The sequence below is a fragment of the Perissodus microlepis genome, chromosome 15 (genome assembly GCF_051167445.1).
Source record: "Perissodus microlepis isolate ML-2025 ecotype Zambia chromosome 15, ASM5116744v1, whole genome shotgun sequence".
In the NCBI taxonomy this organism is placed as follows: Eukaryota; Metazoa; Chordata; class Actinopteri; order Cichliformes; family Cichlidae; genus Perissodus; species Perissodus microlepis.
This window is the reverse complement of record NC_140475.1, coordinates 8449428-8477323: the sequence shown is the minus strand read 5'-3', so window position 1 is coordinate 8477323 and position 27896 is coordinate 8449428. Positions and strand designations below refer to the sequence as shown.

Sequence of the window (27896 nt, the reverse complement as noted above, 5' to 3'; positions counted from 1 at the left end):
CCACCTGTCTGCTGCGTTATCAATGTTCACTAGCTCTTCATTTGACCTCTATACATAAGAACTGACACAAGGGGAAGTTTTGTAGTCCAAATATGATCATTTGCTTGGATGCACCTAAGCTGCAGTGGAATTTCATTCAGAGCTTCATCAAAGCAGCCAGGCTGGATGCTGCTGAATGCCCACAAAGTCAGGGATTAGTTTTGTGAGTCTTGGGGACGGGAAATTTTGAGGACAGCACGAGTTGAGCACATTCCGTTCCGTAAAAGCCCATCAGCAGACTTTAACTCGGCTTTTCTCACCCCTCAGTCCTTGAACCTGACCATTTTCACAGGAATATCTTTGTTCTTCAAGCTACTCGACACTGAGCCACAAATCTTTCAAGTGTAAAAAGGGATGCCCAACTCAAGGGATGAACCAGTATTGTCTCCACTTAACAAGTAACTTACCAAAGAACCAACTATCTTTTAAATTGTTTCTTTAGACACTTTGTTACGAGCAGCCTGCCACAAAAACACAATTTGTTCACATTTCTTTAGTTGAATCAGTCATGGATTGGCCTCCCCAGAGCCTGGAACTCAACATTATTGAAGCAGTGTTGGATCATCTTGACAGAGAATGTAACAAGAGATGGCCAACATCCAAAGAAGAGCTTTGAATGTCTCTGAATGTCTTTCCTTACTCACTTTATTTCCTTGCACGTTTCAATAAATTGCTGCACCTATTTCACATTTTCCCGTTAAAATATAAATGAATGTGGGGTGGCTAAAGATTTCTGCACCGTACTATGTTAATCTCTGGAGTCATTCTGTGTCATTTATGGGATTGGAGTAGAGGTACCCATAGTAAAACTACACTTTGGTTCAGATAATATCTTTGGCTTTAGACAAAGGCTTTTCTTTGAACAAAAGAGGGATATAACAAGTACACATTCAGTCTTGTGTCCTAACAAGTGTTCGCTGTATAGCTGTGCTATGATGTCATGCAGATAGGGAGTAAACTGCTGTTTTTTTACATCCCCTTTTGATGTAATTGAACTGTTTCCTGGCAGTACTTGGAGGAATACTAATTGGCCGCCTATAAATTCTCATCTTAATCCAATTTGGACTGAGCAGATAATTACTCAGTACAGCACCTCACTGAAGCAAGTAATTATTAAATAGATCAGTTGGACTAATTAAGTCATTAAGAGTTCCCATGCTGTTTTATAAAGAGTTTACCAATTAACTGCACACAATGACAGAAGCTCCTGCAGTTCCTCATCAACACTGCATGAGTCGCATATAGAAGATGAGATGTGTGCAGCTGCTTGTTTGTAGACATGAAAAAGTCTCCTTCACTTTTCAGTTTGGGGCTGCTTGATCATTGAATATTTTTCTTTTCTTTTTAAAAATATTAATATTTTATATTAATGATTGATTAGCTCACTGAGTACTGATCCGAAACTTCGTGAATGCTTAAATCTAATCCAAAGAATAAAAAAAACTTTTCCAAAATTGATATTTCACAAAGGAAACTGCTGAATGTTTAAGCTCCGGGTTATGTTTTACTCATACCTTAGTTCAAAATCCATTTTCCAAACACCAGCACAGTCAGAATCAGTTTAGCACTCCATGGATTTATTAGTGTGGTCAAACTTAAAACCTTTTGAATTCATCATGTGCCTTCTTACGCATCAAATCCACCTGCTTTAGATCTTATTTTGGAACCAGTTGATACTAAAAATGTCACTACTTGCTAGATATTTCCAGTAAATCTGTTAAAGAAAAATTTTTACAAAGAGTCAAAGTGGCCGAGTAGGACTTGTTGTCATCACATTGTGTAAGTCAGCATCCAAAGACAGTCAATTTGATGGGTAACCCATCAATTTCCAAGACTATATGTCCTGTTAAAACTACATTCTTCTCCAAAATGTGGTGGTTTGAAACCATCTCACTCTAGCAGTAAATCTTTGAGATGAGATGTGCTCAGACACTCCTACACAAAGGCTCGGCATGAGATGCAGTCTGGGATCTGCGCCAGTCTCACCCTGTGGTTCACCTTGGTGAGATCTCTGTTAGTTGTTTGTGTTCGAGTGCGCAGTGCCGCTCTGTGGTGTCACATCTGTTACATCCATTTTTGCTAGATTAACTCCTCTTCAGTATGCAGTATACATAAAATCGAAGTGGAAGACAGTATCACAACTTTCTTGAAACAGAACGGAGATCAAACATCTCTCACAATCATCCCAAAACAGCAGATTATTTAAACCTCAGTATGGCCTACTTTTTATTGCATACCACACTGGGCCTTTATTCTTGAGATTTTATGCTTCTCAAACTGACAGTGAATGATTGTATGGATGTCATTTTCAATTCAGTTCAATTCAATTTCAATTCATTTTTTAAAGATAGCACCAAATCACAACAACAGTTGCCTCAAGGTGCTTTTTGTCATGTAAATGAGATGGTTTAGGCATGAAATTATTAAAACAACAAACTCTAGGGACAGCTGTTGAACGGAGCGGGAATCCATCCATTTTCTTCCACATGTCCAGTCGAGGGTCATGGTTGGGATATAACCTATCCCAGTTGTTGAGGACAAGAGGCAAAGTTGCACACTGATGCCCCATTTAATGTCACCTTTTTTTAATTGATTTATTTTTAACATGCATGTCTTTGGACAATGGATGGAAGCTGGAGTACTTGGGAGAACACGCAAACTCCAGAGTAAAAAGCTCCCACCAGCTGGTGGATTCAAACCCAAGACCTTCCTGCACTGATGCGATGCTGCTAGACTCCAACACTGGAATCTAAACCGTTTTTTAAAAATATCTGGCTCCAACTGCATTGATTTGTTTCCAGTATTTTACTTTAAAAACATAAAAAATCATGGTAACTACAAACAAAGGTCTTGGATCACCTTGATGGCCCGGAACGTTTTAGAAAATTCATGTAATGGCCCCATTGGTAGCCTTTCATGTAGAAAGAGTTGTGGCTTTCATCTGCAATAATCCCAAATAAAGCTGGAGCTCATGCATGAAAATCCAGGCTCAGCATAATCATTCACGACTCAGGCCGCTTCAACCACTTCATAAGGAGAGAGACACGGGGACCAGGAAACGGCGTAAATCAACTCTAGCATGCAAAGCTGACCGTTGTCTTCACATGCACTGTTAGGTGGCAGTTTCACTTGCTTGAAAGAAACAGAAATACATTTTCTGACAGTGATAGATGAGAAAGCGGATGCTATTCTCAAAGCAACCTGTTAGCACAAGCAGAGGAATCAACAGCCTGCCCCTTTTGGAAAGAAACTTTTACACCTCGTGAATGAACTAAATCAATCCAACATGTTAGATGAAGTAATGAGGTGAGGAGGCCTAATTTTCTCCACTTTCTCCCAACTGTTTTTTTAAGTATTTATTTTTAATTAAGGCTTGATATGAGTAGGGTTGTATCAGAACAAAGAGTTCTGATATTGTCTTGAGTCAAGAACCAAACCCCTCCAACACACTAACCACTGGTGTTTAAATAAGAGCATTAGTGATGTAAACACCATCCTACCTCCATCTGGTTCACTGTGTTTGGGAGACAGGCTTTATAGGGAAAATATAAGATGCTACTGGTAAAGATTTTCCTTTAAAGGCAGCAAATTAGATAGTGAGAAAGTAATGCATTTAGTGCATCCATCTCTTGATGGACTACTTCTTTCCTTTACATCTTTCAAGAACACTGTTAAATGGGGCAAAGGCTAAGCATTAAGATAATCTAAGCTATAGTAGACACTGTGGTCTTTTTTATTATTTCAGAGGGTGTTACAGGAGGTAATCTGTTCTGCTAATACCACTGCTGAAAACAAATAAAAGCCAAGGCACGTGGGAAAGCTTTAAATCTCTGATATTGCATTTGTTATATATCAAAACCATGAGACAAGCTCTTTTTCATTGTGCATTCATTTCCCTTGGACTAAACATGACTAAACAAATTTCATGCACTTATACAGTAATATGTAAAAGTCTTTGACCAACTCACATCTGTAACCTGGCTAGATGGATAGATGGAAATACAGTATAGTAGGAAAGAGCAGAGTTTGTACAATTCTAATGAGCATGAAAATCAATATTTGGTGTGACTCTTAGTCTTCAACACAGACTGAACTCTCTTATGCAAACATTTCTTTTAAGGAGTCTTCAGGAATAGTTCTCCAGGCATCTTGAATGACATTCAAAACTCCTCTTTGGTTGTTGGCTGCTATTTGTTCCATTCTTTCTAAAAATGATCCCACACTGCTTCAATAATGTTGGACTCTGGGTTCTGGGGAGGCCAATCCATGAAGGAGAGTAATCCATTGTGTGTTTTTCTATCCAGGTATGCTTTTACTGTATCTGCAGTGTTTTTTGGGATCATCATGCTCACAAATGAAGCTGCTGCCAATCAAACGCTTTCCAGAGGGTAATGCATAGTAGATCAAAATCTGGTGGTATATTCAGAATTCCAGCAGTTTTAACAAGACCTCCAGCATCACTACCTGAAATGCAGCCCAAGACCTGCCTGTAGACACTCACTGTTGTACCTCTATCCTGACCTCCTCCATACATATTCCTATTTCTTAAGGACATGACTTTCAGATACTGTTCATCAGCTGCTGATAATTTTTAGACCTAAGACTTCTTTTGTCCTTCACTTGTCCAGTGTCCTAATTTTTTAAGAACACACTGCACACAATGCAGAGACACGCCAAGTTTTAGCTCTTTGGGAATCACCTTGTGGGCAAGGTACAAGGAGTTGGAAAAAAAAAACACGTGAAAAAATCCAATGTCTAAAGAAAAACATCTGCACAGTACTGTACTATAGATGCAAACCTGAAGTCAGTGTCTTGTAAAGAAAAGGTTGCCTTCAATTATAGTCAATTATAACTGTGATTCCAGCATAAAAAAGGGGTCATAGCAAGACGCACATAATCATGTCAATGGGCGCTCACAGAGATCTACATGAGTTACAATTTAGTGTTCAACTGCGAAACCAAAGCATGTTTTTGTTTCAGACTGACAACGGCAACTCACATGATTACTATTAGAGCAAAAGGCAAAGCTCCAGAGACTAAGCTCAGAAAGGAGTGTAATTTGACAGTCATTACACCGAATAAACCATTATATCCATGATATTCTACAAACACAAATGAGCATACAGCGCTCAGTCTCTATAATATTGAGGCATCTCTTTGAAAACAACAACAACAAAACTTACAAGGTAGAAACAAATTTACTGACTGTGATTGTCACTGAAAATGTCCTAAAGAGGTCTGAATGTGTTGAACATATATATATCTAAACATTTAATCTGTGCGTGATAAAGTATGGCAGAAAGTAGATGGTAATACTTAAGGTAATCAGTACTAATATGGTTTAAAAAACAACAGAAGCATGCCTAACACTGCTTTTGCACTGATTCAAAAACTGCATGTACTCTGTTTCAAGTCGTGGAAGGCTAAAAGTATGAAATCTGCTCCAGGGCTGAGTTTAGTGGCAAAAACACCACACTTACTAAAACTCAAACTCTTCCTCATCTCTTAAATCTCTCTCTTTGATTTCAGTGAGCATAAAAATGGGTGTGATGTGGTTTTATCTCTGAAAACAGAAAAGATCTGATCATTATCTAATCACTGCGGCTGGCCGGCTGCACTCAAGAGAAGTAAGTATATAAAGGGTCTTTTGTATTCAGGATTTTTTTTTTCTTCCGTCGTTACCACTAGCAGAGCGAGAATCGGCGAGAGTTAATGTTCATCTTGGTGACTCCGATCAGTCTCAGCGGGGCAGAGAGGCCGAGGCCCGGGGTGACCGGGCATTCACACAACAGGTCCGACAGCTCATCCCGTTCCTCGAGGCCAAAGGTGGCGTCGTTGAGCATTCGGCGATGCAGATGGCACGTCTGTTCAATCTTCAGCTTGTTGATGTCGCTCCGAAGCCGCATGAGCTGCCTCGCCAGCTGCTGGTCCTGCAAGCGCATATCCGTCTGCAAAAGAGAAGACAAAGGTGTCGGGATGGAAGATGAATTTGTTCATTTTATACGAAGCCGAATGGACACGTCAAAGTGTCATTTTCTAAAAGATTGAAAGCTAAAACGAATCTATTCTAAGCTTAATTATTCTTTTCATTTATGGAGGACTCAATCACACCAACATACTGTGTATAGTCCACCTGTGGAGCTTGACCAGAGGTGCTTCTGTGAGGTCCTTTTTTGTCAAAAGAAGACTCACGGTGGGATACCGTGGTGCTCTTCTTTGTTTGTGTCCAAACATCTACACAAAGATGACAATCATCTTTCTTGTTTGTAGCCACGTACTGTGAGTCTGCCTTTTATCAGTGCTTCTTTGTGTGCACAGTCCAAGCATATGAGCTATGGCTGAATGTGCAGAGTAATTGAGCAGAGTAACAATGATTACAGTTGCAGAAATTGCTCCCAACAAATGCCAGATTCTGCTGCCTGGGGTCGCAATCAATCTCACTCACCAATAAGAATGAATGGGATTCTTCTGCCTGGTGATTAAACATCGCGTGCACTGTTAAACTCTAATTAGCTAAGAAGCGTGAACTTTTCTACTTGAACTTTGAGTGTGGAACAATGCCTCCTAAATTACACAACCAAAAGAAAAATATAAGGAAAAATAAATAAATTGCAGTTATAATCATACAATTGAATTAATCCAAGTATAGTATAAGACTCTATCCTAACTCTGTACTGTACTAATTACAGGACAACAGAAAGCTGTAGGTACAAGGGAACAAGAACTATTCCCCCTTTATATGTAATCACCTGTCATGGTCAGGTGATTACTGTTTCAGTATTTAATGACAGCCGAAGCAGACACAATATCTGAAGTTGATTCAGTGTGTTCTGTTTGTATTTTATAGCTTTTGATTGCAACATGACGTCTGAAGAAATGTCAGGCCAAGTCAGGGCTGCGTGATGGCAGAATTATTTCCATGGTAGAGGTCTATAATCAAGACACAACTTCATAAATGGAAATACAGAGGGTTTGCAACAAGGTGCAACAAGAAGGTCAGATTAGACTTTACTCATGGCGTAAAGCAGACTACAGCAGACTATAGATGGAGGCACTGCTATGGCATGGTTCATGGGCATGGTCTATACATGCCCATATTGCTAATGTGTCTACTGATAGAAGAAGCAGAATGCATCGTGAAGTGTACAGGGCTACACTCTCTGCTCAGATTCAGCCAAATGCTTCAGAACTGATCAGACAGCACTTCACAGTGCAACCAGATAATGACCCAAGGCAAACTGCTGAAGCAACCATTAGTTTCTCAAGAGAAAGAAATGAGATTGTTCAATGGCCAAGTCAACCACCTGATCTCAACTTAATAGAGCATGCTTTTCATGTTACTGAAGACAAACCTGAATGCAGAAAGACCCACAAATAAGCAGCGACTGAAGGTGGGTTCAGAATGGGGCTGACAAAGCACCTCATTGAGAGGAAACAAAGTGTGTGGTGATGTCCATGGGTTTCTAGATTTTCAACTAAGTAGCCAAGTATTGTCCAAATATTTTGACCCTGTAAAATTAGAGAACTGTGTATAAACAGGTAAACAATTAATGCAATACTTTTCTTAAACCCCTAGACTTCAAACTGAAAGTCTGCAGTTCATTCACTCCATTTCCTGTCTGTATTAGTATAAGCAGCCTGAACTTATCAAAAGACCCATGTGTTCCTCTTTTGAACACGTGGAGCCAATATTAAATCCCTCATTACGACCATGTTCCCTGTTTCCTTAATTCCTTTTATGAAGTGTTAGTACAAAAACATGCTGCAAGCTGATTACACTGTAACCCAAAACATTTCTGAAAATCTATGAGAAATTAGAACAAAATAAAGATTAGATGGTGGTGATAATTTAGACAGTGCCTCACCAGTTCTCTTCTGAGCCAGGTTAGAGCTTCATCAATGTTTTCAAATCCCTTGAGTCCACCTGATGGCAACTTGGGCTGACTCACATCTGGGTCCACTGAAGTCTCCTTGTGTCTAACTACTTTACCTTTAGGCTCAACTGTGATTGGTTTTTTCCCAGTTTCTGAGTCTCTGAAGCGATCTGCCTCAAGCCGGGCTTGCCACTCCAGGTAGGAGGGTCTCCTGGTCTCCAGTCTTAGTTTCTCTGTTAAGGCCTTCAAAGTCATCAGATGGTCATCTGTAGGCAAATCTACACCTTCCCCACAGTCTGCCTCGTCCTGGACATTTGTCCTGTTAACCACGATCTGTGGAGCTGAGTGCGAATTCATTTTTAACCTGTTAAAAAAAAAAAAAAAAAGCTATCTGGCCTCTTTCGTCGCTAAAAATCACATCAGGCTTCCATTCTGTCTGTCCAGCATTCACTTTTCTGCCCTTTATACTCTTCAGGAGACCCAGTCTTCAGTCTTTAGTGGAATCAGATGCTTCAAATGCAGAATATCTCTAGATCTGTAGAAGAAAAAAGACACAGGTTATGAAACATTTGCTGAGAATAACAAAGGACAAACCTAATGTGCCAACATAGAGAAAAAAACTGCACCTTAGTTTGGGCCCCCAATGAGATTACACTCTAGAAAGACCTTCATTGTATTTCTATAAACTGATCTGGATGAAGCATGTGGCCTCTCTAATATCAGAAATTAGGGGACGGCACACAGAGGGGGATAAAACACCTCCTGGATTTTCATTTAACAGAAACAAACTGTTTCCATAGCAACAACAGAGGTGCTATAAATGAATCAGCAATTTCCGACCTCCTGTCCACGAGGCTTATTGCCTCAATAAACCCAAAGCCACACTGAATGTGAATGTGCTTTTTAAAAAAATAAAAATAAATAAAATAAAAACCTTCTCAGGACCTGTTGAGTTGGAATGCAAGACCAGTTACAACTGGTAAAAGGGGCAGCAATAGCAAAAGCACTCTTACTGCTCAGTGTCTTCCTACTGAGTCCATAAGCTCTCAATAAGTGGTTGGGGTGTGCTGTCATTCTATAATAGCAGCAGTGAAGTCCCTGCCCCTGGATCTAATGATACAGCCGGCTTGGCTGCTTTGCAATGGAAAATAGACTGTGATGAGTAGCTGACTTTTTAGTAGCCTGGGAATGGATGCTGTCTTCGTTATCTGCATGAATCAGTGCATTGCTTCAGACCGCACTGTGTAGAGAGAGCATTAAAGCTGGAGGAAGGCATTTTTAACTTTGTAAGGACCGTTCGTGTACAGTGAGTAACTGGTTAGATTGTGAATAGGGACTGCTTATCCAGAACACTTAGAAAGGATGTGGAAAAGTGTGTCTGTATCACATAATGAGCTGTGATCACAATTATAAAGAAATAGAGGGGTTTTTGTTGTTGTTGTTTTTTTTAACCCCACAAACCCCTCTTTACTGGCTGGTCTGGTGAAGCCAGTCACTTTTTTGAATAGGCCAGCAGGAACTCTGCCTCTCTAGGAAGCCAAGACATCCTGAATATCAAATTCACCCAGGGCATATAAAAACACTGTCAAATGTTAGATGTCAGGGAGGGGGTGGCAGTGGGGGAAGTTCAGCTGTCCCTATCCAAATGTCCTAAGTGAATCAGCACACATCACCCATACATTCCTCTGGTTTAAACTCCAGTTGCCACACTAATAAAATATATTTTGTGGTGTTGGGACTTCTATGAGATGCCAAAACCTGGTCTGGCTGAGCAGCTTAGAAAGTCTGGCTCTCCTATCTGGAACATGAGGTCATGTCTACATAAGAAACACAACCACAGAGTAACTAATGAAACTTTAGCGTATAGTCCTCCAATCTATAATATAACCTGACCCTGGGAGGGATTTCAATTTCATCTTTGATACTGAGCATAACTGAAAGAAATTATCTCCAGGTTCGTGTTAGTAGTGTAAACACTGCTGCAGCGTATTGATTTTTTCCCCCGTGTTGTGGCAACAGAAGCCCAATAAAGCAGTCTGTAGTTCAAAGTGAACCAATCTTTGCATTTGTAACCCTAAAGTAGACATCGAAGCTCTACAGTTCTGACTGTATTCAGAAAAGAAGCGATTAACTTGATCATAACGCACAATGGAAGTGACAAAGACACTCTTGAGAGTTACAACATTTGAAATATATAGATCCATATAACAGTAATAATAAAGGTAAAACAGGACTTGTTATTATATAACTTGAAGTCGTATCTGAAATGGAGAGAACCATTATGATTTTAAGTGCCATTTAGTTCTGACAGTGAAAGCGGGCATGTAATAAAAAGTGTTTTTTAAATTAATTATTTTTTATTTATGAGAAAATAACATACTGATAGTTCTCACAGCATAAAAGAAACAATTGTGATTACTATTGCGCTCACTGGGGAACAAGCACCATCTGTAAAGATAACATTTTTCCTTCTAAATCCCCTGGAACATCTTGCACGATGATTTATTTTGCATGTGATTCATTTCAGCCTATTCCTGCTTTTCTGGCAGCGTGCTGCAAGGTGATACCCTGAGGGGGGGATCACCTGAAAACTCGGCTACGCACGTAGACTACGACTTCGTTTACCTTTCAGGAACCTCCCAGCAGCGGTCCAACTTACCACGCTGAATCCTGGCAGCCACATCGGCGCAGACCATCACCGCCAGTCTCTCTCTCCCTGATAAGATCCCCTCTATGGCTCTGCGGTGCACTTATTTTTGAGCAGGGAGCTACCGGAGGAGGGGCGGGAAGGTTGCGTCAGGTTGTGGTTGCTTGGAGACGTCCAAGGAATCCGTCTTCCCGCTAGATGAATATTACTGCAAGTGCGCCACAGTCTGATGACCAGGAGACAGCGTCACTATTGTACAAACCTTTAATTCATTCAACACTTTTAAACATTTGACGAAATGTAACTGGTTACATGTTTCATATTAAATAAGCTTCACAGAATAAATACAAAGAGTTTCACAAGTAAATAATAGGTATCAACTTTAGACTGAGGGCGGAGACAGCTTTGTGTCACATTTAAAAAGTGCTGTCTGAATATAGCTCGAGTGTAATAACAAATGATTATTAAAATAAGAGCATTTTGTGTCTTCATTTCATTTCAATAAAGCCATCAGATTGCTTACTACAGGGCTGATTGCCTTTTTGAAAGTAAAGCGCTCCCATCACAAGACATTTAGTGCAGAAAGGAAAAGAGAGAAGGATCTGGCAACATTAGGCTGATGTTACATTTTCTGGTGCAGGGCATGGACTAAGCTGGTATTGGTGGGTTTAATACAGATCATTATTTACACAATCTTGTAGATTAGTGAACATAATGTAAAAAACAAAAAAACAACCAATTAAACAAAAATGGTAATGAGAACTGCTGTGGCTCTAGGGTTAGATGGAGGCTGGTGATTTGCTGTGGCAACCCCTAAATGGGTTGAGCGAAAGGAAGACCTGGGACTTACATGTGCTTAGAGTGCTGGTAAGATAACATATAAAATTGAAAACTCGTTTATCATACAGTAACAGTCAGATGTTGTACAGGCGATCTACACATGGTGTGATTGTCTTGTCATTTAGGGGTACATTTTTATGTCAAAATATCTGCAAAAGAATTAAAGGAGTGGGAAACATATTTTGGCACCACTGGAGAACACATCCCTTATGGCCTTCAAGTGGATTTTAATTCAAGTGATCTGAAAGGGAGAGACTCCTGCATCTCCACTGGTATTGTTTAAAAATAAATCTAGTTGATGACTGAAAAAACTGGCCAATGACAGATCTAGTGGTTTATTTAAAACTAAATCAAATCTGTTTAGAAAGTGATGATACAATGCCTTGAGCAGAGGGCATTCACCTGATACAGTAGAGTTTAAATCCAGTGTGAAGCCATCTGGTAGGAGGTGTTTTGAACAGAGAAGGGGGAACTGTAGGAAGGGTGTTATTATGTACCATGCATTGTAATTTCTTCCTCCCTACTGCAGCCCTTTCAGATTATGGGAAAATCTATGATTACAAACTATCTGACAAAGACAAAAAATATCCCAAACTATACAAAACCCAGCAAAGCACTAAAATATCTAAATGGAGTAAGAGCTTCAGTCATAGTCTGTCAGAAAAGCTACTCATTAATTTTCACAAGTGCTACAAATAAAAATCACTGTTATGAGAGTTAAGCTGGTTTTAAAGGAACGTCTAAGAAAAACAATGTAACAAACATACAAATTGCACATTAACCCATTGATCCTTTTTCTTAACTGCTTGTCCACCTTAGGGGTGTTTTGAGGGACTGATCCAACTGGACAGAGGCAGTTAAAAAGGACTGATGGATGAAACAATCAGTTTCTGCAAGTTTCTTCTTTTTTTGATGTTCTCATATTTTTAATGCTGGGTTGTTCTTATATTTCATAAATAACCTCTCAGATTTGATGGTTTGCCATCAAAGACCCAGACTACTTTCAATCTAAATTAATTTCATAATGTGAGTTCCTCAATCTCGTCTTCGAAGGAGGTGATGGCACGGATGGCAGGTCTGCTATCTGCAACATGGAGGGTGTTAAAGGAGGCTGCTGGAGCAGTGGGAGATCCTGAGTTGAAGTTGAGCAGTCCATCCCTTCTTGAACGCACTCCATTGGTTGTTGGAGGACTATTAAGAAGCTCCAGTTTATTGGAGATATTCACGCCATCACCAACAGCTGTGGCTTGGGGACCAAACAGCTGGTGCATTAGACTTGACTTCCTGTCCTTTCCCTGAGCTTTTTCTGTCTCCCTCTCCTCTGCCGCACTGATATTAAACACCCCTATTGCTTCTAACGCAGATTCCTTGTCCTCTTTGGGTGGAGGTGGAGGGAAGCCAGAGGAACCACGGAAAGTTGAATGTACAAATGAAGGTGCGTAACCTCCAAATGCCAAGTCATCGCTGGAGATTTGAGACCGGAGCGCTCTCCTCCCTATCCCTGCTGTAACTGCTCCACCCTCTGTGCCTAGTCTCCTCCTTCCACCTTCTCTGCTCCCAGCACGTAAACCATCCGGCTCCTCTGAATTAGTTAGGCTGAAAATTGAAGAGTTATGGTTCCTTTGCTCAGGAGGGCGTGGAGAAGAATGTTCACCGAGACCCTTATTGGACTCAGAAGGACTCAAGGCAAACAAGGAATCCTGGGCCCCCTGTTTCTGACTGTCTATTTCCCGCATCTTTGCCAGCAGCTGCTCTTTTTTGCGCTGCGCTTCTTCTGATGCTTGCTGACAGGCCAGCGCCTCCTGATTCCATCTCTCCACCTCTCCCTGGACATGACCGTGCTTCTTGTAGTTATCATCCCCATTCTGGTTGAACAGGGAACTTGTCCACTTTTGGCCCTCTTCATCCTTTTCTTTCTCCGAGCCTGTTGGGATAGCGTTCCTCAGATTAAAGTACAAACAATGCTGCTTTGACATGCTTTTTATAAGTGAAGTATATGCTCTACAACTACTCTTAACTAATCTTTGGCTTACCGTTTCTTAAAAGCTTTGCCTTAACTTCAAGCGCTTTCTGTTCCTGATCAAGGTACTTTTTGGCCTCTTTCTCTTCCTTCGCCAACTCCTTCTCCTCATGTCTTTCTCTACTCTTTTGTTCCCAGTTTGGTCCCCTGTCTTCTGCCTCTGCTTGATTGACCACTCTGTTAAGCTCCTGATAGCAGAAATTTGAAAAGTGATGAATGACAACAATTAGTGTTAAAAGATGTGGACAAAGTAAGTACAAGGAAAGAGTAGACACAACACCTTAAGTGATAAATATTCATCAGGTGGATGTTCCCTGTACTCGCTGGCATCTGTGATAGCAGGGGGAGGTGTGGGAAAATCCAGACTCAGCATCCTGCCTTCAGTCTGTATTGCCTTAGAGCTGCTCCTGCTGGGAACTATGTGTGGGAAAAGTATAAAATCACTTTTACTCAACATATTTCTGACCATCCCTTTACACAAAGCACTATCATTAGTTATAAGCAATCCTGATTGCTTTTTAGCCACCATGCATATTTATTAGTATGGATTCAGACACAGCCAATGAAGTTACAGCAAAAACATGTATCAAATATCAATGTGGGAAAAAATTCAGGCTTTCCAAAGGATTCTATCCAACACAAAAAGTGAATTTTGTGACTCATGATACCATCTGGCATCCACTTTTTGATATAAAGTCAAATGAACTACACAATAAGCCTCAGCAAGTTAATTGTTACCTTTATGCTTTGTGTCACTTTCAGTCTCTTTTTTTTGTGAGGGTTTCACCATGCGATTGGCATAAATATTCTTCGCATCGAGTTCTCTCTCCTTTTCCTGAACATTTTAAGAAGAAATAAAAAAAAACCCAACAAAAAATACTGTTTTACACAATGAGCAATCTGCTTTTAATGCACAGTCCTGCTTTCGATGGCAGCGGCTACTTTTTAAGGTTATTTTTTGTACATGTACCTTGAGTTTATTGTTCAGTCGTTCAAGTTCCTCCTGGAGAGCCCTGATCTCTTCCTGGGTACTAAGTGTCTTCTTCTTCTCTGCGACAAGCTGTCTCTGATAACTGCTATTTCTTAGCTCCATGCTACGCTCCACCTCCTTCAAACACAAACACTCATTGAAAGTTGCTGCATTGAAAGGGAACCCATGGTTTAGGATAAAAACAATAAATGAGAATTACAATTTTGAGTGTTCACTGACAAGAGATTGCACATAAATGTGCATCAGTTTGTTATATTGTAAACCAGAAACCCAACATTCAACATGTTCCAGGTTAATCATTCATGCTACAAAGCAGTATGTGGGGCTCTAGAAATCAGGGTTAATAAGACTTAATTTCAGGTCAATAAGTATTTAATCGGAATCCAGAAGATCCAGAAGAAGGTTGGATCTTTTATTCCACTGTCTATTTACCTTAAGCTTACGTTCAGCTTCTTGGGCCCGCAACTTCTCTTCCTCTAGCCTGCGGCTGAGATCCTCTCTGGCTCCTAAATCCTGCTGCTCGACCAGCTTCTTCAGCCGTGAAATGGTAGCTTGACCCCTCTGAAACCGCTCCTCGGTGTCCCTCAGCTGCCGCTCAGCTTTCCGTTCCCGTTCTTGGGTGCGCCTGAGACGTTCACGCAGCACGTGGATCTCGTTGGAGTGCCGGGATAAGAGCTGGGAGATTTCGCTTTCTGTATCATCGTACCGCTGCAGGGCTTTCTCTTGACGCACCTGAAGCTGAAGCATGGCAAAGGTTGCATTGAGAGTGGTGAAGAAGAAGGAGAATTGTAATTGATTTTCCTGTAAAAAAGTCTGTTTCTTTTTTACTACAAACATGAATAAAAGCCACAAAATTATTTAAGAACACTCTTCCTTCAAAGCATTTAAACCAAATATTGAAACAGGCCTACCTGTCGAAGAATTCGATTTTCTTTCTGCAGTTCGTCCGTGCGCTGCTGCAGCTCAGAAAGAGCATTGCGCAATTCATTGATTTTTAGGAGGCGGGCCGAGAGCATCCGCTTGGTCACCAGGTCCAGGTCTTTAGGCGGTGTGGACTCCTTGCTGTGAGAACGCACCCCCCTTTGATACTGCTGGGTCAGGGGGTGACCACCTGGTCGCTGTGGGCGAGACAAGCCCCGGCGCCCCAAACCACCTGCAAAGCAGAGAAAGACATATCATGTAAAATCTAAAAACATGATGACAAAAGCTCCTATGAAAAGATTTTTTTAAGTCAATCAGGCAGTCAGAATGTGCCTTACACTGCCATCATCTAAACAGTCAATTTAATCGTCGAATGAATGAGATTTTAGCCTCATTCATCAGTTTAACTGTTTATCCACTTCCTTCCTTCTTCACATACCTGTCTTGTGGAGAGGGCTGCCAGAGATCCTCTTTGCCCGCACCCCTCTATGTGGGGTGGGTGAAGGAGTCCGGGACCGGGAGTACGGTGAGACAGAGCACTCTGAACGAGACTCGTTTTCATAATTCTCAGAATAAAATGACCCACCACTTTTGCTTCCCTCTCCTTCTGACATCCGATCCCGATCAGGATCTGAATGCCAAGTTCTGGTTATAGATCTGACATCACCTGAGTCAACTTTTGTATCCTCGCTGTGCATCTTGTCCCAGAAGTTCTGTTTGTGTTCCTGGACGGATGAAGCCCGAGAATCTTTCTTTGTACTACGGCAGGACTGGCGACTTAAATCCCGGTTGTCTTCATATGGGTGAGCTACTTTTTGAGATTCCATGTTGTCACTTAAGACATGCTGGATTTAAAAAACAAGAACAGAGAAACAGAACAGATTATGGAGTGTAGTGAATTTTGTTCTTTAAAATTTAGGTTGTTACCCTTGAACTGAGCTCTACATTTATAATGAGTAATGTTCAATCAAAAAGAATATTCTTAAAGCTAAAAGAAGCTAAGCTAACTGGTTTCGTTTAGGTTTTTAGTTTTGTGTCTTGGTCACCAAGCAACAAGATGTGTGAGGCAGAATTTTCCATGAGACTGAATCCCGTATGATATGAGTGGTCTCTGCAGTAGAAAACTAAACGGTACATTGCCTCCATCTGCCCTGGTGACTTATTAATGACTGAATGTAGCACAGTGCACAAAGCTTATCAATTAAATAAATAAAAAAAGATAAAAGAAAAGAAAAAGTAGAATTAAAGTGATGTGAATAAGGGTATCCTTTATTCACACCTTTATTAAGAAGATGTGATTTTACATATTCACATATATTGTATATATAATATTCTTTTAGAAAATAAAATCTTGCTAAAATGTTGGAAAAAGAATATATTTCTGTGAAGAAAGTCAATATCAAGTAAAATTTAGGGAATTCTCACTCCTATTAAAGTATACTTGCTGACAGGACATTAAGAATCGCCAGAAAACAGAAGCAAGTAACTGTGAGGGTCACCTTATATATCAAATTTTAGTCGACTTTGTCCTCATGTCTTCATCGCATCTTTTGCCTCAGGAGGAGCCTGGAGGAAATAGCAGCCCATCATTGGCATTTCCTCAAGATTCCTGGTCATTCTAATAAAATCTAGTCTCAATATTAAGTGAAGACAAAGGATGCCCTGGCTTACAGCAGCGGCACTGCCCTGCACTTTGTGGATCCCACTGACGGGATTAAAGTAAAGCGTGTGCTGTTCCAGGTACTCTGTTGTTGACAGATTGCCTGTCAAATAAAAACAACAAAATGTATCACCTGGACTTTATCACATAACTCACCGAACCCTCTGTTGGTTTATGTATCTTGCACATTTCAATTATGTGCAAGCAAAAGGCAAACGAAACTTTAAAAAGCTCTTCGACGACATAATATCAGTGTCACTGTAAAGCTAACGGTGCCGCTAGGTGAAAAACAGCTAACAACAGCCACTTAATATTAGCATAGCAACACAAAATCACCACCATCATCAACAGGTGGAGTGTGCTGTAGCGTTCGGAGTCTTTCAGCACTAAACTGTCTTTTTTTGCGCTAACTTACAAATGTATGTTAATGTTGCTCAGTTTCCGCCTGAAAGTGCAACACCTACCCGTTTCTTGTTTTGATTGGATCGGCTACTGCAAGCTAAACAGCTATTAGCAAGCTAGCTTGAACTTTAGCTAACTTAGCTGCCGTTAGATATAAAATAAAGACTATGGGTCGTACACCCGTTTTTGAAATAAACTGTCATGGCTGTCGCTTTATCAATAACAAGAGAAAAAAAGCAAGTCGTCGGCTAAAAGTAGTCCTTCTCTTTAGTGCCATAGAATTTCTAATAGCATTTTTTCCAATCCACGCCTAGACGTTCGCTTCAGAGTAGCTGCTGACGCCGTACCATGGCAACCGCAGCTCTCCCTGCAATAGTACCCTACCACCAGAGTGGCGCTGTTGTACGTGTTATGGATGGTCGTGATCATTAAAAATGACCGAAAAAGAACTATTAAATCGTATTGTAAATATATAGGATTTATCGCAGTTGTGTGTGTGTGTGTGTGTGTGTGTGTGTGTGTGTGTTGGGTTGGGGGTTATTGAATAAAAACTATATGTGTTTTTATATGAATATAAAACCTTTTTTATTTGCAGGTGCGTGCATACCAGACAACAAAAGCACAAAACACGCCTAATTTAATCAACAATTCTCTCAATTAACACAATATTATTTGCATTTGGAGTATTTGGGCCTATAGCTGCATAAAAAATGGTTTTAAAATGGAAATGCTCATAAAATATACTTGATCCATAAAAGCAACGTCTTCACCAGAAAAGTGCTGACCATTATAAAATAATAAATTTCTTTTATGGTGGATCCACCTGAATATGACTCGGGAGTATATTTACAAAAGATATACAAATCAGGCACAAAAATACTTCGGTATTAACTTCAGTAACTCAACGACATGGTTGTTTTAATTTGAAAGTGAGACCGGAAATGGATGTTGTTTATATATTCCTTTTAATGTAATGACGTGCGTTGAGCTGAGCTGTGAGGGTGTAACAGTCAGCAGAAGCGCACGCTGTGTTATTGTGATGGCTCAGTTTGAATATTGGAGCCTGGTGTCTTCGCTCATCTAAAGCACATTTGCATAGTTTTCACAAATTTAGCGTTTTTTGTTCTTTTTTTAATTTTTTTTTTTTTTTGAAGGGTGGCAATAAACGAGGCTCGCTGCCACCAAACTGTTTTGCTGATCGTCTGACAGTAATTCGGGATTAAAATGGTCATCAAGGTTTACGTCGCCTCCTCAACTGGCTCTCTCGCGGTGAGTGTTTGCTAATGTGCCACAGAACTTGTTGACAGGTGCTTGGAAACAGTGCATTCAGAAACGCCGTGCGTAAATCTTCACTGCCACTTTATCGGCTGAACTCAATTATGTAATGGGACTAGGAGTGCGCCTGTTCGCGCTCAGCCACTTCAGGCAGGCGCTGAAATCAGTCGGCATCATTTAGACAGGTGAGAAGGCTGCTCGGTAGCTAAGGTGCGCATTTCTGGTTAGATGGACTTTGAAGTCTTCGTCTGTGCTGTGGACAGATCCTGTTAAAAGCTTTAGTTATTTATTAATTTATTTTTAATTCTCTAAAAGCACTGTATATGCACTTGCATCTCAATTGTATTACAATTAGTCTGGCTTGTGGCCTCGTATGAGGTTTAAGGAACACAGCGAAGCTCAAACAAACAAGCCTGTCTCTTCTGTGGGCATAAACAAGCATGATGATCCCGTTAGGCTTCCTCTAAATGTACTGACAAAATAACATAAACACCCTACTTCTTATTCTTACGTTAACTATACCCTCAGAAATTCCTGTAAATATCTAGTTTTGTCTGATTGACCCAGCATAAATATAAAGGGCATTTAAGTCCATGTGATTAAGTGGCATCCCAGAATATATTAGAGCGGATATTAAAACTATTATCAGATCAGGTTGATGTATAAACACAAAGAACAGTCTGTTTTTTTTATGGGATAAACAAATAGTAGACCTGCTGGCAGCTAGAACGTGATTCTTCCCAGTGAGATGTTGAACTGTGGTTCATGTCCAGTGTAAGTTTAGTCGGAGTACTTTTTCTGAGTTTTTTTCCTCACAGTTTTCTATTGTAAATATGATTTGTTTCTAACATTTGACAGGTTTTCACAGATTTTTATTAGTCTGTAATGTAGTGCACAATCAGATGAACCGGATGCAGCTGCAGTCCTGCTGCCCCTTTTGGCAAACTGCAGTTGCCTGCCATAGAGAAAGTCCAGCTGATATTGAGCGTGGGCAGAAAAACCATCACACAACACTCCTGCAAGAATGCTAAAAGAGTTAGGTAATGGGACAAATGAGTAATATTTATGTTATCATGCTTCGTCTCTTGAAGAGGGCAGGCCAATCTTTGAGCGTTTACAAAGGAGTTATTTTTAACCCTATGACACATACATTCAAAACAGACAGACTCTCTTTTTTTTTTTCCTCCCCCAGAGACAAGAAAGAGCCATGCTCTGTGGAATAGGTCCACCATTGAACCAGTATTGAGCTCATGTGAATGTAATCCACTTTGAATGCTCTTCAATTGAGTTACATGTGATTGAATAAAGATGAAAGGTGAGGCGTGTGCGTGTGCTGGAAAAATATAGTAGATAATGGCAATGAAAGATGGAGATGAAGATGACATGAAAAGCTGCAGTTTTAATACATCTGGAGAACGCAAAATACAAATGCTGCAAATTAGGAAAAACGGTGTGTGTGTCCTCATTGGGTGGGGGGTGCAGCTCACGGTTTAATCTCAGCAAATTAGTGGGGCGGAATCTAATGAGCACAGAATGAACGAGATGTAAATCAGGTTATCCCCCCACTCTTTAGTAGATGTGTTATGTGTTAAGTCTCACCCAAATGACCTACTATGATCATAGTTTCTATTAATTAAAACTCTTTGCATTATGTGGCCTAATAACTGTTGAAATGTTGGCTTTGGGCACACATGGGCAACTGTTCACTAAGGAAAAATCATTGTGTGCCACATGATTTTAGGCATAGTGTGAAGGTGAAAACAAAAAACCTAAAACATGCAATTTTTTTTAGAATTTAAAAAATTTCCAATCCCCAACATAGGTGTAATTAATTATCAGTAGCAGTGCTTTTCCATCACATGTCATTTATATTCCCTGTTTGTGACTGAAGGATTAATTCTCTCTTAAACGAATCCCCATGTTTCATTAAGTCCTCTCAAACACAGCGCGTTTACTCTTGTGTGCTTGATTGTTTGTCTTAAATCCTACATGTATGCACGCACGCACGCACACAAAATCTGAACTCACCCATTCCACTGATGCACTCTTTCGCTCGCACTCACAGGGGGCACCTCTTTCATTATTTAGGCCCACGCTGCCTGTCTTTCACCTCAAAGGACGACCAACCGTCTCATATATGCCGTGTTGTTTACTAGCACTGTGACAAACTGCATGCTTTTAGGAGTAAAAGTGAAGTGAAGGTTAAACCTGTGACCTGGACAAAAAAACCCCACAATTTGTCTCTTTAAAGATTGCCAGTAACCATCATTTACTGTCCTATAAGTATCTTATCGGTCCAGATAAAGCTGTTTTATGACCACACACAGAGGAGCTTTTAGAGCGAGACAATAGATGACTTGAATCTTTGTTTGGGTGTGTGTTTTTGACCAAGTGAGCGGAACAATCCCTTGCTGTCTTTTAAGTTGGAACAAAAGGATCATTGTGGCTCCTTAATGTTGAGTAAATGTAAAAACACAGCAAAAATATTTTGCATTAAGACAGATTTTTTTGGGGGGAAAAATAAGGAAATGGATAATTGATGGTACATTTGGTCACAAGAAAGCCAATTCATCGTTTTGTTTTTTTTTGGGGGGGGGGTCTTCTGCCCAAATTGTTTTAATTAATCTGTTTTTTATGATGATAATGAGTGCTCAAGCATGCAGTCCATTGTTATGCTTGCATAAACAACAATGGCCTGCATGAATGTATAAACAAATTGGAAGTGGCAAATAGAATTTAGTAGTACATTACGATTGATGTTGCTACCCAAACGACTTCAAACTCTGAATGATTGCATATTGTGAAACAAGAAAAGGCCGTCCATAAAGGATTGGAGGACAAAGAGACAAACACTCGCCAACAGTTGCAGGTCTGAGACATTAGGGCCGTGCATCTAAAGTGTGTTTATGACCAAGTGTGGGAGTGTTCTGTCTTCTAAAAATATCCTTGGACTTTGCTTTCCCACAATTCACAAACACACTCCGTCCCAGAGTACTTGGGTCACCACTATAGGGAGTAGTTGCGTCCATCCTAGACCACAGCTGAAAAAGTTTGCTCCATAGGGCACTTTTAAGAATGGGGTAAAGTCCTGCATACAGCTGTAGTTGTAGATTGCCTATATAATGTGAGTGTCTTTTAAATGTACTTCCACAGTTAAACAGGCGAACATACTTTCTGTACTATCTGTTGCAGTAATGATTGAGTCGTGTCTAAATGATGAGAAATATTCAGATTTGTTACTTTAATAATGGAATAATAATGATTGTAACTGATAGGTTAATTGATGAATAATTATCCTTAAATCCAGCGTATAATCGCTCTTGTAATTTGGCAATCGTATTGATATAAGACAAGACGTACAGTAGAAAAGGATGTTGAGTATTGGATTTCAAATGCAACACCCTTTACTAATCTAATCAATAATCCTGCTTATTACCAACAGAGTCGATGTGCAGTTAATGCGTACACTGTACTCCGTGTGTGTGTGTGTGTGTGTGTGTGTGTGTGAGTGTGAGAGAGAGAGAGGCAGAGAGCGCTCCACTCACTCTTACTGGTGTCAGTTTACCATTTGTCATTTCAGGACTGCATTAAATACCTGACTGCTTAGCCAGGTGCCAGTGCTCAGAGGCAATGGATATGAAACACACACATAGAAACTACCATTTCTAACTGTACTTAACAACACATATGAAGCATTTTAACCATGAAAGAGGGAAAGTAGTGTAGTTGAGCCTGAGCTTTTTGGTTTTATAAAATCCTCTATTCTTGTGACTTCTCTTTTTTGGATTCTTTTAAGAATTTTTCTATCTTTCTCTGCCCTTTTCTTTCTTTTTATCAATTGCCATCTAGGTAAAGAAACATCAGCAGGCAGTAGTTGGTTTCCTGGAGGCCAACCGAATCGACTTCCAGGAAGTAGACATTACGATGCTGGAGGAGCAACGGCTCTGGATGTACAGCAACATCCCCAGGGATAAGCAACCAGAGAAGGGCAACCCGCTGCCTCCGCAGATTTTCAACGATGATCGCTACTGTGGTGTACGTGGTGGTGATGGGGTTATGTTTATCACATTTTTTATAACCACAGACATATATTTTGACCACATCTTCCAAGCCAGTGTTTAACAAGACTCTCAGTTGTATTTTTTTTCCCTGTTGTATCTGATAAACATTGGCTATGGTCTGATGATGACTCATCTTGGTTAGATATCTACTGATTACACTGGAATCACCTAAAAACTGCCCTCTGCCCCCAGAAGCATACTTGCATAATGCAGTATGGATTAATCTATGAAAATAATTATCTCCAGCTCAAGCCTTGAAATTATGCCTTGACCTTGTACTTTGAAGGTTGTGGTGGTGGGTGAGTTGTTCCAGGTTAAAAGCAAATGAAAGAAAATCTGCACTACAAAGCTTAGAGGACTGTTGCCCTCCATCTACACTATTGTCTCCCGCAAGGCTGCTGTAAAACAGGGATGTCAACTCTTATTGCATTGTGGGCCAGATCAGTGAAACTCTCCTTTCTGTCAGTTTACCTGAACATTTAACCATGTCTTAATTAGGGAGGGGAATTGATTCCAATTGCGTTATTGATATCAGTGTTAGCAGCATAATGCATATCTCAGAATCACCCAAAACACATGGCTTTTTCTTTCTCCTGCACTCAGTTTCAGATGAAACCTTTTATAATAAATGAAGCAAGCAACTGCCAACAAAAGCAAATGATTTCACAGTTCAGTGTGTACTACTCCCTAGCTCTAAGTGAGAAATGGCTCTAATCAGAAAAGAATGAGAACTAGCTAAATTTACCATTTGCCAGAGACAACCAATGCTTTGTGGGCTAGTATTCTGAAACCTCAAGAATAAGAAAATATTCTTGTTTTATATAAGTCATGGACAGCTTGACTCTACGTGGATCAGCAAACACAAAATGAATGTTCATAACATGATTTATGGTTCACCATACTTTTTTTTTATTACTTTTTATTTTGTACTTTTTCGAAGTTTATAGAACATACAAACAAAATTTAAAGAAAAAGGGGTCACCATACTTTTATATCACCAAATCGTTAATAGCAGCCAATATATCGGCCCGTCAATACATCAATCTAAGCAATCTACATGATGGTGATTTTGATCAGTTGCCAGTTTACATCCTCCATTGAGATTGCAGGCTGCCCTGTAATCCTGTCGTAATCCGGTTTCACGGATGGGGCAGATTATCTGCTCTGCTTGACATCACTCTGACTGGCCAAGGCTCTCAACACTGATCTACAATGTCAAACAAATATTTTAAAAGGAGACTCAGAAGGCCTGGTTTTCAGGGAAGCGTATAACCACCTTTCAATCTTCCAATTGCTCAAAACCTAACATCCTCCTCTCCTCCGACAGGGCTATGAAGACTTCTTCCTGTCTAAAGAGAACAACACTGTATTTGCATTCCTTGGGCTCAGTTCCCAACCCTCTGTTAAAGTAAGTGAATGTGCATAAACACGAAGCACATTGTTCTAACTGTAACTCAAACCGCTGACATGGTTTCCAGTCACATTTAACCCCCGGTGTTACTGCTTCATCAGCATCTTTACTCTCTGCAAACTTTGGTTTGTCGCTTATGTACTACATACTTTTAATTCCATGCACATCAGCTTTTTTGAGGAGTTGAAAATAGAGAATTCAGAAAAATCATGAAATCCCGTAGTTGTGGATTCAGTGAGCATATCTCCTCTCCTCAATATTAGCATTAATCTTTTATGTCTTTCACTTAGACATCCTCTTAGAATTTATTATGTAATGATAGTTCCTACGCTTCTTCAGAAAGAGTTAGCTTTTGTGCTAAGAGTTGCAAGAAAAGTCAGTCCTTACATAGAAGACCAGCTATACTGGTTCTTTTGAAAGAATGCAGAATTACAGGACCTATGTATCAAATATAAAAGAGACCTATTTTGAAACCTCACTAAAAAGCATATATTTGATTTCTCCAAGTCACACCCATCTCTGTTCCTCGCCTAGATCTTGATTGGATAACTGAGTTAGAAGTGATTTGATTAGACCAGCAGTTTTTTTTGTTTCTTTTGTCTGGTTTTGGAGTACAAAAAAACTGGTGCAGCAGATATAAGAAATACTTTATCACACTAAGCAAACTGACTATTGTGCTCTCTCTCTTTTCCCCCCCAACAGGATTCAGAGTCATAGATCAGACTGCTGGTACTTGTCCAGAATTAGTATCTCTTCCTGGATCTTGCTGCCTCCTTTTCCACACTTCTCCTTACAGCATTTTGCCAAAAGCTGTTACATGTGGACTTACCTCGTGTGACCTCTTCTGACTTGAAAAACTCCTTAAACACTTTTCGACCATCACCAAGTTTCCAAGTGTCTGACTCTGAAGAAGTCAGAGACTTACTCACTGACACAGGAGATTAGCTTAATGAATCAGTTTCTTTCCTTTTTGTTTAACACACTGTGGCGGCAAACACTGTTTCTGAATAAAGTAGCAAATATTCTGAGCTATTAGACGATGTAGCAGCTTCTGCCCTTTGGATAACCTAAATGCAGTGAGTAGGGAAGGGAAAGATCATGTGCAGCAGTGTAAAACAGATCATCTGAATATACCGCTGCAGTGTGTCTTTGTGTTTCTGTCTCAATCAGCAGCTGTTAATGACAACCAGAAACAACCTAAGCCTGTGTGTACCTGTGAGAGTGATAGTAGCCATCTAAACAAAAGACTGCAACTGACAACGTAGCAGATGAGACCCAAGAATCATAAAGCATATTAAGAATTAATAATAATTCTAAATATTTTTATGCTGAATCACCTTGATCATGCTCTTATATTAATCCACTGCCAAAGTTTCTGCAAATAATTTGCCTGGTATTATTTTACTTGGCATTGTTTTAAAAAAATTAATCAAAATGACAAGTTTGTCAGTGCTTTGTGACCTCCCTATACTGTGTGACGCTCAGCTCCAGCAGTCTTCAGTTGTTGTACAAGTGTACATATTCTTTTTTTAAGCTGTTGATTAATAAACATTTGGTGCTAGTGAGTATTTACAGCAGGATGATGTGAGTTCTGTTAATCTGCAGTTCTGTGGCTCACCAGTACATTTTTTAAAATAGTCATTAACACTAAAGTCCATATTAGACAGAATTAAGATGTGTCACAATCTGGATTAATTCTGTTCTTTAATCAAATTTTGCCATTGCTAAAACACAATTACTAATAACTGAGCCGTGACAGTGTGTATCATCCTATTACTACACAAGATTGATCATCTAGTTATTGGTGAAAGTTTGAGAATTTGTAATGACAACCTTTGCCTCCCCTTCTTTCTATATTTATAAATGTGAAATGTGAGCAAACTACCCTCTGTGTGTTTAAATTTGATATATGTAGCAGCTCTTTGTCCTTTCCTATTCATTAATCTATATTCTGTGTTACCGCTCCCCAACACCAACGCTGATTATATTATTTACATGACTCTCCCCAGTCAGATGGATTTGGATGGTAGCTGATTTTAGGTTTACAGGTGCAGGAAAAACCAGACACGCCATTTCCCCCCCTAAATGTTGTGCCATTGTGTGTAAAAGGATGTCTGACTTGCACATATAATAAACGGCTTTGATCATATACTTTCATCACTCATGACAATCACAACATTCCCGTTTTGCTGATTTATGTGAAAGAAAATTGTGAAACTTGTAAATTTTTGCGAAGAATATGTTAAATAACAAAGTCACTCACTACATGTACTGTGTTTCAACTTTCCCTGCGACTGCTTGTAAGAAGCTTTTTAGATTTGTACTCATGTGACACATTACTGTAAAGCATATTTTGCACAACAATGCTGATTATAATATTGTCAGTTAATTTGCATCTGTTTGTCATATGCATGTTATTATTCTATTACAATTTAAAACAATTAAAATAAGAGAATTACCATAGAGTCGGTATTGATTTAAAAGCAAATCAAACTGAGAATAGCAAACTGACAACTGAAGAGAACATTTAGAAAATCCATTTTCAATGGCTCTGTATGTCTTATCTTGTGTTATGCCAATAATGCAAATTGTATGAACTGCCCTTTGAATTCAGCTTTCTGCTGATAGGTATCAGAGATACATTTCTTGTAAGGTTTCTCAAACAGGAACTTAATGGAAATATAAGATGACATATTGCAAACTCAGGCAGAGAATGAATTGACCCTGTGCACGAGAAAATGCTAACTTCCTGGTTTGAGACCGGATGTGGGGTTGTACATTTCCGGTAGCTTTACTTTGCGGTCAATCGCTACTGCGAAGATATACTCCAAAATCATGTCCAAAACTCGAAAACGGAAAGATCGCGTTAAGTTACAAAGAGGAGAAGGTGGGAACACTCACCACTGTTGTGTCATAAAAAAAAATCTAATTATCAATTTTGACGTTTAAAGAGTTTAGATGATCAGTTGTTTACATCACTCAACACAAGCAGAACTGCATTACTGCAGCAGAAGACACATCGTCCACATTCAGAAGCACATCTCTGTATAGTGACTGGTCTTATGATTTAAACAGGCAAATGTTCATCATTCAAAGTACAGGTGAAGAATAGTCAAACCAGATGTTTCCCCCATTATGTCGATATCAGCTAGTCAAGTACACACCTACACAGCATGTTAACAAACCGTGAAAAAAGCCACACAAAAATGAATGATTGCTGGTAAGGGTTTCTATACATTAGTATGTACGAAGGGTATGTTGTGACTTACCTTAAAAATTACAGTGGTCCCTCGCTAATAACGCGGTTCACCTTTCACCTCGCTGTTTCGCAGATTTTTTAGTGCAAGTTTGCATGCTTATTTTTTTTACGTCACATTGTGTCCTGCGTCCGGATCGTTGCAGACGATCTCCTCCGTGACGTCTCTCCTGTACAGTACAGAATCGCTGCATCGATTGCTAGCAGTGTGACTCTGAAGTGCAGTACTGTATGTCCACGATGTCCACGAAACGTTTTGCACCGTCAAAAAATAAAATTGGCTACTTGATTTCACCTATCGCTGGTTATTTTTAGAACATAACACCCGCGATAAACGAGGGACAGCTGAGAAATATAACATTTGAATCCATTTTCTCTTTTGCTCTGAGGCGCGGGGAAAAAATATTGACAAGTCGATGAACATCATTTACAGATATATTGGGTAAATGCCCAAGACATCTATAGAAATGTAAATCGCCGCTTGATTCATTCATTTGCT

The 27896-nt window shown here is 39.8% G+C and overlaps 3 protein-coding genes across 4 annotated transcripts; 1 reads left to right on the top strand and 2 right to left on the bottom strand.

Moving 5' to 3' along the window:
• Positions 1-3380: 3380 nt before the first annotated feature.
• Positions 3381-10745, bottom strand: fam167ab (family with sequence similarity 167 member Ab). Its single transcript, XM_084952903.1, has 3 exons — positions 10573-10745; positions 7905-8448; positions 3381-5987 (listed from the first exon to the last, which is right to left on the bottom strand). Exons 2-3 carry the CDS (start codon positions 8268-8270, stop codon positions 5724-5726), a joined length of 630 nt encoding a protein of 209 aa, XP_084809029.1. The 5' UTR covers positions 8271-8448; positions 10573-10745; the 3' UTR covers positions 3381-5723.
• A 61-nt stretch (positions 10746-10806) lies between these two features.
• On the bottom strand, positions 10807-17769 carry lca5 (lebercilin LCA5). 2 transcript variants are annotated; one of them, XM_084952900.1, is made up of 10 exons: positions 17457-17769; positions 16832-16898; positions 15772-16177; positions 15323-15564; positions 14844-15149; positions 14391-14528; positions 14159-14255; positions 13701-13837; positions 13434-13608; positions 10807-13324 (listed from the first exon to the last, which is right to left on the bottom strand). In XM_084952900.1, the coding sequence occupies exons 3-10, from the start codon at positions 16157-16159 to the stop codon at positions 12420-12422; spliced, it is 2388 nt and encodes a 795-aa protein (XP_084809026.1). In that variant the 5' UTR covers positions 16160-16177; positions 16832-16898; positions 17457-17769; the 3' UTR covers positions 10807-12419. The 2 variants fall into 2 exon arrangements, with proteins under 2 accessions (XP_084809026.1, XP_084809025.1); XM_084952899.1 differs by lacking the exon at positions 16832-16898.
• Positions 17770-18362: 593 nt separating this feature from the next.
• sh3bgrl2 (SH3 domain binding glutamate-rich protein like 2) lies at positions 18363-26604 on the top strand. The gene is made up of 4 exons (XM_084953907.1): positions 18363-18663; positions 22519-22704; positions 24058-24138; positions 24844-26604. The coding sequence occupies exons 1-4, from the start codon at positions 18619-18621 to the stop codon at positions 24856-24858; spliced, it is 327 nt and encodes a 108-aa protein (XP_084810033.1). The 5' UTR covers positions 18363-18618; the 3' UTR covers positions 24859-26604.
• The last annotated feature ends 1292 nt before the right edge of the window (positions 26605-27896 follow it).

Excerpts from the sequence above, each read along its gene's own strand:
- fam167ab (XM_084952903.1), bottom strand. The coding sequence starts at position 8,270 with ATGAATTCGCACTCAGCTCCACAGATCGTGGTTAACAGGACAAATGTC. Across the intron at positions 5,988-7,904 it reads CCTGGCTCAGAAGAGAACTG|ACGGATATGCGCTTGCAGGA; the intron begins GTGAGGCACTGT and ends TCTCTTTTGCAG.
- lca5 (XM_084952900.1), bottom strand. The coding sequence starts at position 16,159 with ATGGAATCTCAAAAAGTAGCTCACCCATATGAAGACAACCGGGATTTA. Across the intron at positions 15,150-15,322 it reads AAAATCGAATTCTTCGACAG|CTTCAGGTGCGTCAAGAGAA; the intron begins GTAGGCCTGTTT and ends GCCATGCTTCAG. Across the intron at positions 13,609-13,700 it reads ATGAATATTTATCACTTAAG|GAGCTTAACAGAGTGGTCAA; the intron begins GTGTTGTGTCTA and ends TTCTGCTATCAG.
- sh3bgrl2 (XM_084953907.1), top strand. The coding sequence starts at position 18,619 with ATGGTCATCAAGGTTTACGTCGCCTCCTCAACTGGCTCTCTCGCG. Across the intron at positions 18,664-22,518 it reads CCTCAACTGGCTCTCTCGCG|GTAAAGAAACATCAGCAGGC; the intron begins GTGAGTGTTTGC and ends ATTGCCATCTAG. Across the intron at positions 22,705-24,057 it reads ACGATGATCGCTACTGTGGT|GGCTATGAAGACTTCTTCCT; the intron begins GTACGTGGTGGT and ends CTCCTCCGACAG.